This window comes from Lagenorhynchus albirostris, chromosome 4, assembly GCF_949774975.1.
Source record: "Lagenorhynchus albirostris chromosome 4, mLagAlb1.1, whole genome shotgun sequence".
In the NCBI taxonomy this organism is placed as follows: Eukaryota; Metazoa; Chordata; class Mammalia; order Artiodactyla; family Delphinidae; genus Lagenorhynchus; species Lagenorhynchus albirostris.
In genome coordinates, this window is record NC_083098.1 from 38,019,876 (window position 1) to 38,032,535 (window position 12,660).

Genomic DNA, 12,660 nt, shown 5'->3' on the forward strand with positions numbered 1-12,660 from the left:
GAATCTACTCTTGAATCTAAAGCATTCTTTAACATACAGGATTAGTATGCACTGTATATTTCTATCAAAGTATTTTGATGGTGGATGTCTCAAACTAAAAAAGGCACAAAAAACACAACATGTAAAATTTCTCTCAAAATTCACACAGTACACTTTACTTTTGTCATATAGGATGAGGTTCTTTTGTGATAAATTTAACAAAGAAAACCTGTTGAGTTGGCTTCCCTGAAGCACAGCAGGTCTCCACTCTAACCAACTCGATGTAAAGATATGGCTCTAGCTACATCCAAAGAGGAAGTATAAGGCTCAAAATAGTATCAGACATGAGAACAGCTTGATATTGGGAACCAAAGGAAATGAAAGGTGTATACATCTCTAGCTAATGGACTAGCCAGAGGTGTAGAAGGTGTTAATAAAACCAGATTCATTATCTAGTAAGGTTTCAGACATGCCTCCAAACTGGTCATTATCATACTTACATGATAAAAAGAGCTTGTTCAAATATTAAATATGAAAAGTAAAAACTTCTTTTCCCTAGTCAAGCTTACTAGTGCTACAATGTCCTGTCCTCTGGTTTTGGTTTTTGTTTTTGTTTGCATCACAAGGTTAAAAGAATTCAAGGAACATTAATAAAAGGTATATTTTCAAGAGTTGTCAAAATTTCAAGCAAAAAGGTATTAGAAGTCCTCCAGTGCAATCTTCTGTTTTTTGTTTGTTTTGTTTTCTTGTTGAGATGAGCAAATGAGTGTCCAGATTCATTAATTGTTCAGGTTTTCAGTGGCAGAGTTAAGAATAAATCCAGCTCCTCTGATCCCTGCTAGACCCCAATACCATTTGTTATCAAATGTAATTCACCCCCATGCAAATGCCCACAGAAGGTTTATTCTGCAGGGCTAAAAGGAGGTGGTGGAGTTTACAGACCTCTATCCATCATATGCCAGTGGCTCTAAGGCTCACAGGCCTAGCCGCTCCATGGCATGTGGGATCTTCCCGGACAGGGGCAAAGAACCCATGTCCCCTGCATCGGCAGGTGGACTCTCAACCACTGCGCCACCAGGGAAGCCCCCAATGCAATTTCTTTTACAAAGTTGTCTTCCCCTGCAAACTTTACCTCTCAGGTGATTTACCTCTGAGAATATCACCTGATGGCCTTTAGAGAGGAGACAACCTTTCATGCTTCTCCATTTTAAATCAGCTCAACATTAAATTAGAAACTTTATGGGTCAGAGAGAAAGGCTAAGTATTCAGGGCACAAAGACTTCAGCAATCACTGCCTTTATAACTCACTCCCATGCATCAGTTAGAAACTTTGCCTTGACAATAAAATATAAGGCTAATGATTCTGTAACCTTAGGGAAAAAAATAGAGATTTAGTTTATTTTAAACCCCATTACTGATTTAAAACAATCTCAGGTGTAAGTAAGAGTAGAGTGTCATCACCTTGAAAAATGTGTACTCCTCCATAATGATTTTTTATAACCATATACTTTGCAGAGTTAGATATTCACGTTGAACATGAGTTTATGATACTGATAGGGACAGAGTAAAGGGACAAAGTAGGTGATTAAATAGTTAATCCCACTAGGGGATTGTAAGTAAAGAAAAAAGTATGGGAGACCCCTGTAAGTTAATGATCACTCAAGAAAGCAGGTTTGCTTAATCACAAAACCAAGCAGGTTTGCTTAGCAACAAAACCATGTAACAGAAGCATGAGACATGCCCCAAAACAATAAAACAATGGTAGCACGAGACCCACATCCTGCCCAGTGAACTGAGTAAGTTAATGACTCCTAGGACATGCTCCTCTGTGCACACTAAAAACAAAAATGTAAGGAAAAGGTGATGTTATACTGAAACCTGAGATGTTTTAGCATATGCTATTGCCTTGTTGCTCACTTCCATTGCGCCATGACAGTCTTGGCTTGACTATGTAGGGACAAGAAAACTCCCCCACCTGATGTGGAAGAGGATGATGGAAGTGTGACGTCTACTCAAGAATGAGGAAGAAGGTTGTCTTTTCCCCCTCCCCACTTTTCCTTTGATTATAAAACTAGCCCACTAAGTTCTTGGGGCGTGGCACCCTCTTGCCCGCCTGCTTGTAAGCTTCACAAGCATCCTATTCTAATAAATCACTTCTTATCTATCACTTTGCCTTTTGCTGAATTCTTTATGCACTGAGACATAAAGAACTGGAGCTCCTTGGAGCCCCCTGAAATGCATTTCAGCAGTTTTAATACTGCTCAGTCAATAGATGTAAATTGAGTACATGCTGTGTTGCTGGACACTGTGTTACATGAGAAAGACTTTGGACTCAAGAAGTCACATGCAGTTAGGTAGGAGAGTTAAAAGCAATCCTGTATGACAAGTGTTATCATACAGAGATTCATAGAACTCTGTGGGAACTCACAAGTGGAAGCTACTAATTTCTACCCCACCCCCAAGGCTAGGCAGAGAATGTAGAAGGGAATCATGGAAAGGCAGTGGCATGCTACATGCTTTTATTGTCTCTTAAGCAAACAAACCAAAGTTATTACACTATAGGGCAGCACAGGGCATTTAGCAAGCAGAAAGCATCGTTATTATAGGATAAAAAGCACCAGAGGCCTTTTGTGGAGAGTCCAATCATGTGCATGCAAACCTTCAGTGACTAGCTGATGGAGAAGAACGACCCTGCTTGTTCGTTGGGCTGAAACCATTCTCAAGATAAAGGCAGGAATGATCAGAAACCCCTTACCAAAGAGGTCACCAGCACACAGGTCTGTTTTCCCTGTGCATGCTATTGCTTTAGCCCAGAATGTCCTTCCCTCCTCTCCTTGCATGACTGAATCTTCATCATTCTGCAGTATCCCCACCTTCCTCCACTATTGCATCATTATTGTCTGTCTATGTACTTGTACATTTCCTTCATAGCACTTTACTATGTTACTACTATGTGTTACATGGCTGTCTCCCTTATTATAACTATTATCATTATAAATTATCAACATAATGTGATCTACTAGATGATTTTTTTTACAATTAATTATCACTGATGGCACGAATCAGGTACTGATTACTCTTGCACAGGGAACACGTGATGCCTCAACTTGCCTACAACTTATCTCCATGCTAATGACTTTGAAACTTTTATTAGACAGTATCGTATGGTGACATCACTTGGCCTTCACTTTAAGGGAATGCAGCCTTTTCTGTATGAAATGTACCTCTATTCTTTTGTTGGGTCAATTAAGGAATACTGCTTGAGGCCAATGTGATTATAAACAAAACACTGCTATTGAAAACATGAGACAGCCCTTGATTATATAATAATTACACAGATTTTTTAAATTACTATGAATACTTTAAAAATTCTGATAGAGAATTCATCAACCTCCCGTTCTGAGAAGCAGGCACATCCTGGATTATGACCTATTCTCTAGTTTCAGTGCTTACAGCAGAAGACCTAGATTTTGAAACTCTGCTCAAAAACATGAGCTGCGCGAATATAAGCAATTCTCAACTTTATCAGGCATGAAAGTCCCTGGAACCAAACACTGAGAAGACAGAATGGAGGAAGAGAAAAAAAAGCAAGACAGAGAGATGCAGAGACACAAAAAGAAACTCAGAGATTCAGGGAGTCATAAATTGTTCCTCCAATGAGGTATCAGGATCAAGTCCTTTATATATTGGGCCAAGAACAAACTAGATGCAAAGGATAAAGAGATAATTGTTTTTTTTCCCTTCTAGGTATTAGTCCCTGGTGAATGAAAGGGGGGATGGCAATTAATGTCTGCACACACTCCGGATTGGTCTTTTTAACACATTGCTGGTAACCACCACTAGCACAATGACCAGTGAAAATGCCCTCAACAGGCAACGGTTTTGATAGGCTAGTACATGTTCTCCCCAGTTCCCTGTCACATGCCTAAGAAGTCAGTCTCTGGTACATTTCCTGATTATCCATTTCCATTTTACAGATAGTAATTTAGTATACAGTCATCAGCCCCTGCTATGTATCACTTTTGTCTTGTGTCGGAAACAGAACGCATCACACCTGCTGTTGTCCATGCATCCTCTTCATTGTATGAGTTTGTAAAGAAAGCCAGAAATAAAACTCAGGTTTATATCAGGTGGTGTTAATGGATCAGAGTGGTGTAACATAAAACAGCTAGAAGTGGGGACCATCTGCAAATGCCTACACAGCTAACAGAGGTTCATTTCATGAATGACTGCAAAAACTGAGTATTAGATGTAGGTAGGTGGGTTTTAGCAGGGTCTGTAAACCATCTTGAATACCTACTCTGAGGATACCTCCCAAACTGCCAAGTATCCTCTACAGAAGGCCAACATCCCCTATCCCAGCACCTCTCAGCAAAAATTATGAGTTATTAACCTAATTCCTAGAACCCAAGGATGCCTCTAAATTGTCATCATTATTTCAAATGATGGGTTCTTCATCAGGACTGTATGCAAGCTACACTCTTATTTATTCATTTCTTCTTTTTTACTCTTTTATTTAATGAATGAATCTACTCAAAAACATCTCAACTCTAGTTTAGACCCAGCTCACCTCCTCAGAACATTTTTTTTTTCTTCTTGGATTTCTTCTTATATTATTTATTTCACTGTTCTGCCTGGTTTTGCCATTTGTTATCTTTGGAACATAGATTATCCTAATGCTAACCCTAACCCTTAAGAAGCTCAGTCTTCCCATAGATAAAAAACTCTGCATATAGTGTTACTCTGAGAATTAGTGAGATAATAATGTAAATAGGATACTGAGCACAGAACATGACACATAACAGTTCACAATAAATGTTTATCCCCTTTCGTCTCCCTGGAAAGCTACAGTAGAGTCAGATTACCTGTTAAAATGTATTTTTAATTTTTATTAGTTGGAATTATTTTTAATTGACCCTTTAATAAAATATTTGAAATCAAGGAACAGCTTGACTTAGTTACACTCTAACATAGGAAAGCTTATTACTATATTAGTTTCTGAGAACTCAGTAAAATTGCTAATATAATTCATAAGAGAAAATCTAACTTTTTAAGAGACATCAAAACAAAAGGTTAGAAAGGTATCAACTACATGGAATGCCACAAAATAAAAGCCATCAGGGATAGCATCACATGACTCCTATTCCTCAGTCTAGAACGCAAGAGGAGAGAAGAGGGCAGAAACAAAAATGTAATTTCTATTGAAGTAGCTGACTAGGAAGGTGTAAATTTGGAAAGACAACAAATAGAGCTTCTGCCAATAATTATTTCTATGATCAAAACAAATTATGTGATTTAAAATATTTTAATTAAAATATGTTGAAACTTTCAATTCAGACTATTATCTGAGATCTGTAAGTATTCTGAGTTTCTTTCCCCAGTAATACTATGATGTGTTACAAGATTTAAAAATGAATACCTGATATTTAATTGACCCCACTGTAAATGTTTTGAACAATGACACAAAGAATGTCGCAGTATCTGCTTGGAAAAGGAATTCACTGATAGAATCTCAAACAGTAAACAACAGTCTTATGAATGATTTATGCATGTTTATAAAATCCAGCCAAGTTTTCTATTTCATGAGTTTTGCATCTCATAATTTTGGAAGGAAAGGGCTTCAGAGGGAGCAAAGTCATTGTTTGTATCTCTAAAATATTCTTAAGCATTTTTAAAGAGTTAAAAGGAGAAACAACATCTTAAATAACCACTGTCTTCTTATCACAATTGCATGTGAAATGATGATACTTTAAAGAGGAAGTTTTGAAAACAGTATTTTAGATGAGCAATTATGTCACTGTCTGTGATAATGAGTAAAACTGCCTTCACCAAAGATTTTTGCTTAAATATTCGAAATGCAAACTAACACAGAACATTTAGAATATTTATGAAATCTTTGTCTAGTTTGAAAATGGAATGACTGCTCATTTTCCCCCAGTATGGTCAAAAGGTAAAGTGTCCCGTTTTCAAAATATCTGTGGATATTCCATGCACATTTTATAGGCAAATGTAATGATCTGGGAAATAATCAAAAATATTAGTTCACTGGAAGAATTATAAAAGTTTAATTTTTAGAAAGCAGCAGCATTTGTGAGGCTAAGCAAAACTTCTAGAAACCAGGAATCAAAGAGCAACTCTGAAACCATCAATTTCATCTCCTAATTTAACAGAGGAAGTACTAAGAGAATTGGTTAACACAAGGTGATATCTTTCATTAATGGCAGAATAAAGTCCATAACCCAGGAAAAACCTTGGCTCCTGCACCACCATGTGTACTGTAAAAAACAGAAATTGGCAGAATGTCAATTTTCTCTTTAAAATCTAGAGAAAAATATAAGTAGTAAGTCTAGTCATCAAAAAAAATTAAAACAATAAGGGAAAAGGTTCAAAATAGACACAGGAATTTGGCACTGCAAAGCTGTCTGAAAATGTATTAGAGTCTTACTCTAATGAATGATGTTTCCGGCTTTCCCTGGAGAAGGTTCTAAATGTTAAATAACACAGTCAAGTTAGGGTTATGTTGGTTTATTCAAATAATCAGTGCCCACTGCAAGAAAGGCCAGGACTATTGCATATTCAACCACATCTAGGTCAGTGAGCTCACATCTAGGTCAGTGAGCTCACATCTACAGATTCAGTTCTTTATTCTAGTCATCCCTCTGACAATTTCTCAAGATTAGCCAAAAGATAGGCCAAGTAGAAGATGTGCATCTACTTATCCAAACTAAATTTTTTTAAGTTTAGCGAGGGATAACACATTATTTAACCATATGTGATCCCACACCTAGAAAAATATATTTAAGTAGGAATCCAGGTTTGCAAAGATGAACTGAGGATTCTGCTAAAACCTTGAATTGATTCTGTTAATCTCTTCCATGACTATGACACAAACAGGAAAAATGAGTGAGAAAAGAAAACAAAATAATTTAGCATATTTAAAATATATGCAGTACTTACTATATGTTGAGTATCTAGCTCATAAATGGAAGAGAATATTGTTCCAAGGTAATAATCATGGGAAATCAGACACATGAAAGATTTTGACAATCTCTAGAATTGGTGGTTAATGAGAGAATATTAGTCCCACTTACCTGGGAGAAGAAAGTATGTACATTTGATTCATGAGTTGTAATTGAAAAATGTAATATTATGACAGTTTTGTACTAGGGTGTTGAGTAGGAATTATCCTATTGTCCCAAACTGACTTCTAGAATCTAAAACCAGAAATAAAAAGATGTTAAATTTGGAAAGACAACAAATGCCATCAGCTACTTCTTGCTAAGGAAAGAAGTCTGGGGGAAAGCCAAAACCCTCTCTAGTCAAGAGAGAACAAACTCCAGAATTGCTGGCAACTAGAGAGACTGGTAGCTTAATGCTTAGACTGCTCTTCACCTGTCCCTGAATAATGGACAAAAGAACTGCAGGGCAGGGAAAATTCTGTGGCAGTGTGGAGGAGCCTACAGTACCACATTTGTCATGGTGACCATGTATGTATTTCCAGGAGCTCAAGTTTAACCAGGGAAGGTGGGTTGCCTTGTAATCACCTCCTAGGAGCAAGAAGCTGTGGGTGTACTGCTCATTTTGAGAGCTGAAGGGTGAAAAAAGAGGACGAGATACAGCCCCATCTCTAACATTCTGTGTAGTAAGGATGGTCATAAACAGCCACAAGTCAGCCAAAGAATCAGGAGAAATCAAGATGGCCCTATAGTCTCCTTACAATGATAGGCTCTTAGGCAGAGATGTATTTGTTCTTGCTCTCCTCTTCCCCACTGCCAGTTCAGCGACCTCAAAGAGAAGGAAAGGGTATCCAGTCCATGGGACTCTCAAACATGCAGACAGACAATCAAACACACAGACACACACAAACACACACACACAGTGCCGAGGGTAGAGGGGAAGAGAAAAAGTGCACCTGAGCTTCCTCCCTTGTGTGTGCCCCGCCAAAGCTGGCAAGCACTGGGATACAGTGTGGAGCAACATAAATGAGATTTAAACCAAGCATGAGGAGTTTCAGACCTTCAAGATGGCAGAGAAGTAAGATGTGGAGATCACCTTCCTCTCCACAAATACATCAGAAATACATCTATATGTGGAACAACTCCTACAGAACACCTACTGAATTCTGGCAGAAGACCTCAGACTTCCCAAAAGGCAGGAAATGCCCCCACGTACCTGGGTAGGGCAAAAGAAAAAAGAAAAAAACAGAGACAAAAGAATAGGGATGGGACCTGCACCTCTGGGAGGGATATGTGAAAGTGGAATAGTTTCCACACACAAGGAAGCCCCTTCACTGGCAGAGATGGGGGGTGGCAGGGGGGAAGCTTTGGAGCCACAGAGGAGAGCATAGCAACAGGGATGCAGAGGGCAAAGCGGAGCGATTCCAGCACAGAGGATCAGTGCCGACCAGCACTCACCAGCCTGAGAGGCTTCTCTGCTCACCCGTCAGGGAAGGTGGAGGCTGGGAGATGAGGCTCAGGCTTTGGAGGTCAGATCCCAGGGAGAAGAGAGAAGACTGGGAATGGCTGCATGAACACAGCCTGAAGAGGAGTAGTGCACCACAGCTAGCCAGGAAGGCTAGCTCACCCAGTAGGGGCAGACACCAAAAACAATGGGAACTACGAACTTGCAGCCTGCAAAAAGGAGACCCCAAACACAGTAAGTTAAGAAAAATGAGAAGACAGAGGAAAACACAGCAGATGAAGGAGCAAGGTAAAAACCCACCAGACCAAACAAATGAAGAGGAAGTAGGCAGGCTACCTGAAAAAGAATTCAGAGAGAGTTTTGAGGCACCATTACCTGAGTTTGGGAAGGGGAGACTGGCATTGGGTCGTGCAGAATGAATCCGGGCTGGTGGAGGGCGCAAATGCAAGGCATCTGTGCTGAAGCCTCATTCAGGCTTCTGGCCTAACGTTCTTCTAGATCAAGGCGAAGAGGTAGGCCCGGCCCCGCGAGCCCCCAGCTCTGATCTCCACTCTGGTCTTCCAGTTGCAGACATGGCCAAGTCCAAGAACCACACCACGCACAACCAGTCCCGAAAATGGCACAGAAATGGCATCAAGAAACCCCGATCACAACGATATGAATCTCTTAAGGGGGTGGACACCAAGTTCCTGAGGAACATGCATTTTGCCAAGAAGCACAACAAGAGGGGCCTGAAGAAGATGCAGGCCAACAACGCCAAGGCCGTAACTGCACGTGCTGAGGCTACCAAGACTCTTGTAAAGCCCAAGGAGGTCAAGCCCAGGATCCCAACGGGCGGCAGCCGCAAGCTCAGTCGACTTGCCTACATTGCTCACCCCAGGCTCGGGAAACGTGCTCGTGCCCGCATCGCCAAGGGTCTCAGGCTCTGCCGGCCAAAGTCCCAGGCCAAGGCTCAAACCAAGGCAAAGGCTGCAGGTGCAGCTGCGGCTCCGGCTGTGGCTCCCGCTCCCTCTCCCACTCCCGCTCCCGCTCCCAAAGGTGCCCAGGCCCCCACAAAGGCTCCAGAGTAGAGACCTTTGTCTGCCAATGTGAGGACAGAAGGACTGGTGTGACCCCTGGGCTGCTGTCTGCATGGGGCTGGTGTCCTCCTGTGCTATTTGTACAAATAAACCTGAGGCAGGATCTTTCAGTCAAAAAAAAAAAAAAAAAAAGAATTCAGAGAAATGATAGTAAAGATGATCCAAAATCTTGGAAATAAAATAGACAAAATGCAAGAAACATTTAACAAGGACTGAGAAGAACTAAAGAGCAAACAAAAATGATGAACACAAAAAATAAAATTAAAAATTCTCTAGAAGGAATCTATAGCAGAATAACTGAGGCAGAAGAATGGATAAGTGACCTGGAAGATAAAATAGTGGAAGTAACTACTGCAGAGCAGAATAAAGAAAAAAAGAATGAAAAGAATTGAGGACAGTCTCAGAGCCTCCTGAAACAACATTAAACACACCAACATTCGAATTATAGGGCCCCCAGAAGAAGAAGAGAAAAAGAAAGGGACTGAGAAAATATTTGAAGAGATTATAGCTGAAAAATTCTTTAATATGGGAAAGGAAATAGTCAATCAGGTCCAAGAAGTGCAGACAGTCCCATACAGGATAAATTCAAGGAGAAACATGCAAAGACACATATTAATCATACTATAAAAAATTAAATACAAAGAAAAAATATAAAAAGCAGCAAGGGAAAAGCAACAAATAATATACAAAGGAATCCCATAAGGTTAACAGCTGATCTTTCAGCAGAAACTCTGTAAGACAGAAGGGAGTGGCAAGACATATTTAAAGCAATTAAAGGGAAAAACCTACAACCAAGATTACTCTACCCAGCAAGGATCTAATTCAGACTTGACAGAGAAATTAAAATCTTTACAGACAAGCAAAAGCTAAGAGAATTCAGCACCACCAAACCAGCTTTACCACACATGCTAAAGGAACTTCTCTAGGCAGGAAACACAAGAGAAGGAAAAGACCTGCAATAACAAGCACAAAACAATTAAGAAAATGGTTAGAGGGACATACATATTGATAACTACCTTAAATGTAAATGGATTAAATGCTCCCACCAAAAGACAAATAGTAGCTGAATGGATACAAAAACAACACCTGTATATTTGCTGTCTACAAAAGACCAGCTTCAGACCTAGGGACACATACAGACTGACAGTGAGGGGATGGAAAGAGATATTCCATGCAAATGGAAATCAAAAGAAACCTAGCATAGCAATTCTCATATCAGACAAAATGGACTTTAAAATAAAGACTATTACAAGAGACAAAGAAGGACACTACATAATGATCAAGAGATCAATGCAAGAAGAAGATATAACAATTGTAAATATCTATGCATCCAACATAGGAGCACCTCAATACATAAGGCAAATGCTAAAAGCCATAAAAGGGGAAATCGACTGTAACACATAAATAGTAGGGAACTTTAACACCCCACTTTCACCAATGGATAGATCATCCAAAATGAAAATAAATAAGGAAACACAAGCTTTAAATGATACATTAAACAAGATGGACTTAATTGATATTTATAGGACATTCCATCCAAAAACAACAGAATACACATTTTTCTCAAGTGCTCATGGAACATTCTCCAGGATAGATCATATCTTGGGTCACAGATCAAGCTTTGGTAAATTTAAGGAAATTGAAATTTTATCAAGTATCTTTTCCGACCACAACACTATGAGACTAGATATCAATTACAGGAAAAAATCTGTAAAAAATACAAACACATGGAGGCTAAACAATATACTACTAAATAACCAAGAGATCACTGAAGAAATCAAAGAGGAAATCAAAAAATGCCTAGAAACAAATGACAATGAAAACATGATGACCCAAAACCTATGGGATGCAACAAAAGCATTTCTAAGAGGGAAGTTTATAGCAATACAATCCTACCTCAAGAAACAATATACATCTCAAATAAACAGCCTAACCTTACACTTAAAGCAATTAGAGAAAGAAGAACAAAAAACCACCAAAGTTAGCAGAAGGAAAGAAATCATAAAGATCAGGTCAGAAATAAATGAAAAAGAAATGAAGGAAACGATAGCAAAGATCAATAAAACTAAAAGCTGGTTCTTTCAGAAGCTAAACAAAATTGATTAGCCAGACTCATCAAGAAAAAAAGGGAGAAGACTCAAATCAATAGAATTAGAAATGAAGTAACAACTGACACTGCAGAAATACAAAGGGTCATGAGAGATTACTACAAGCAACTATATGCCAATAAAATGGACAACCTGGAAGAAATGGACAAATTCTTAGAAAAGCACAACCTTCCAACACTGAACCAGGAAGGAATAGAAAACCTGAACAGACCAATTACCAGCACTGAAATTGAAACTGTGATTAAAAACCTTCCAACAAACAAAAGCCCAGGACCTGATGGCTTCACAGGCGAATTCTATCAAACATTTAGAAAAGAGCTAACACCTATCCTTTCAAAGTATTCCAAAATATAACAGAGAGAGGAACACTCACAAACTCATTCTACGAGGCCACCATCACCCTGATACCAAAGATAGACAAAGATGTCACAAAGAAAGATGCAAAAATCTGAAACAAACTACTAGCAAACAGAATCCAACACCACATTAAAAGGATCATTCACCATGATCAAGTGGGGTTTATCCCAGGAATGCAAGGATTCTTCAATATACGGAAATCAATCAACACAATACACCATATTAACAAATTGAAGGAGAAAAACCATATGATCATCTCAATAGATGCAGAAAAATCTTTTGACAAAATTCAACACCAATTTATGATAAAAACCCTCTGGAAAGTAAGCATAGAGGGAACTTACCTCAACATAATAAAGGCCATATATGACAAACCCACAGCCAACATCATTCTCAATGGTGAAAAACTGAAATCATTTCCTCTAAGATCAGGAACAAGACAAGGATGTCCACTCTCACCACTATTATTCAACATAGTTTTGGAAGTGTTACCCACAGCAATCAGAGAAGAAAAAGAAATAAAAGGAAATCAAATCAGAAAAGAAGAAGTAAAGCTGTCACTGTTTGCAGATGATACTATACATAGAGAATGCTAAAGATGTCAGCAGAAAACTACTAGAGCTAATCAATGAATTTGGTAAAGTAGCAGGATGCAAAATTAATGCATAGAAATCTCTGGCATTCCTATACACTAATGATGAAAAATCTGAAAATGA

The 12,660-nt window shown here is 38.9% G+C and overlaps 2 protein-coding genes across 4 annotated transcripts in view; one reads left to right on the top strand and one right to left on the bottom strand.

Moving 5' to 3' along the window:
- Nucleotides 1-12,660, bottom strand: part of ARHGAP24 (Rho GTPase activating protein 24) — a 780,792-nt gene that overhangs the window by 395,171 nt on the left and 372,961 nt on the right. The window lies entirely within an intron of this gene.
- Nucleotides 8,958-9,582, top strand: LOC132519731 (large ribosomal subunit protein eL29-like). Its single transcript, XM_060147885.1, has one exon. The coding sequence runs from the start codon at nucleotides 8,973-8,975 to the stop codon at nucleotides 9,468-9,470; it is 498 nt and encodes a 165-aa protein (XP_060003868.1). The 5' UTR covers nucleotides 8,958-8,972; the 3' UTR covers nucleotides 9,471-9,582.

Bases quoted from the DNA above. Each gene is read 5' to 3' on its own strand.
- LOC132519731 (XM_060147885.1), top strand. From the start codon at position 8,973: ATGGCCAAGTCCAAGAACCACACCACGCACAACCAGTCCCGAAAATGG.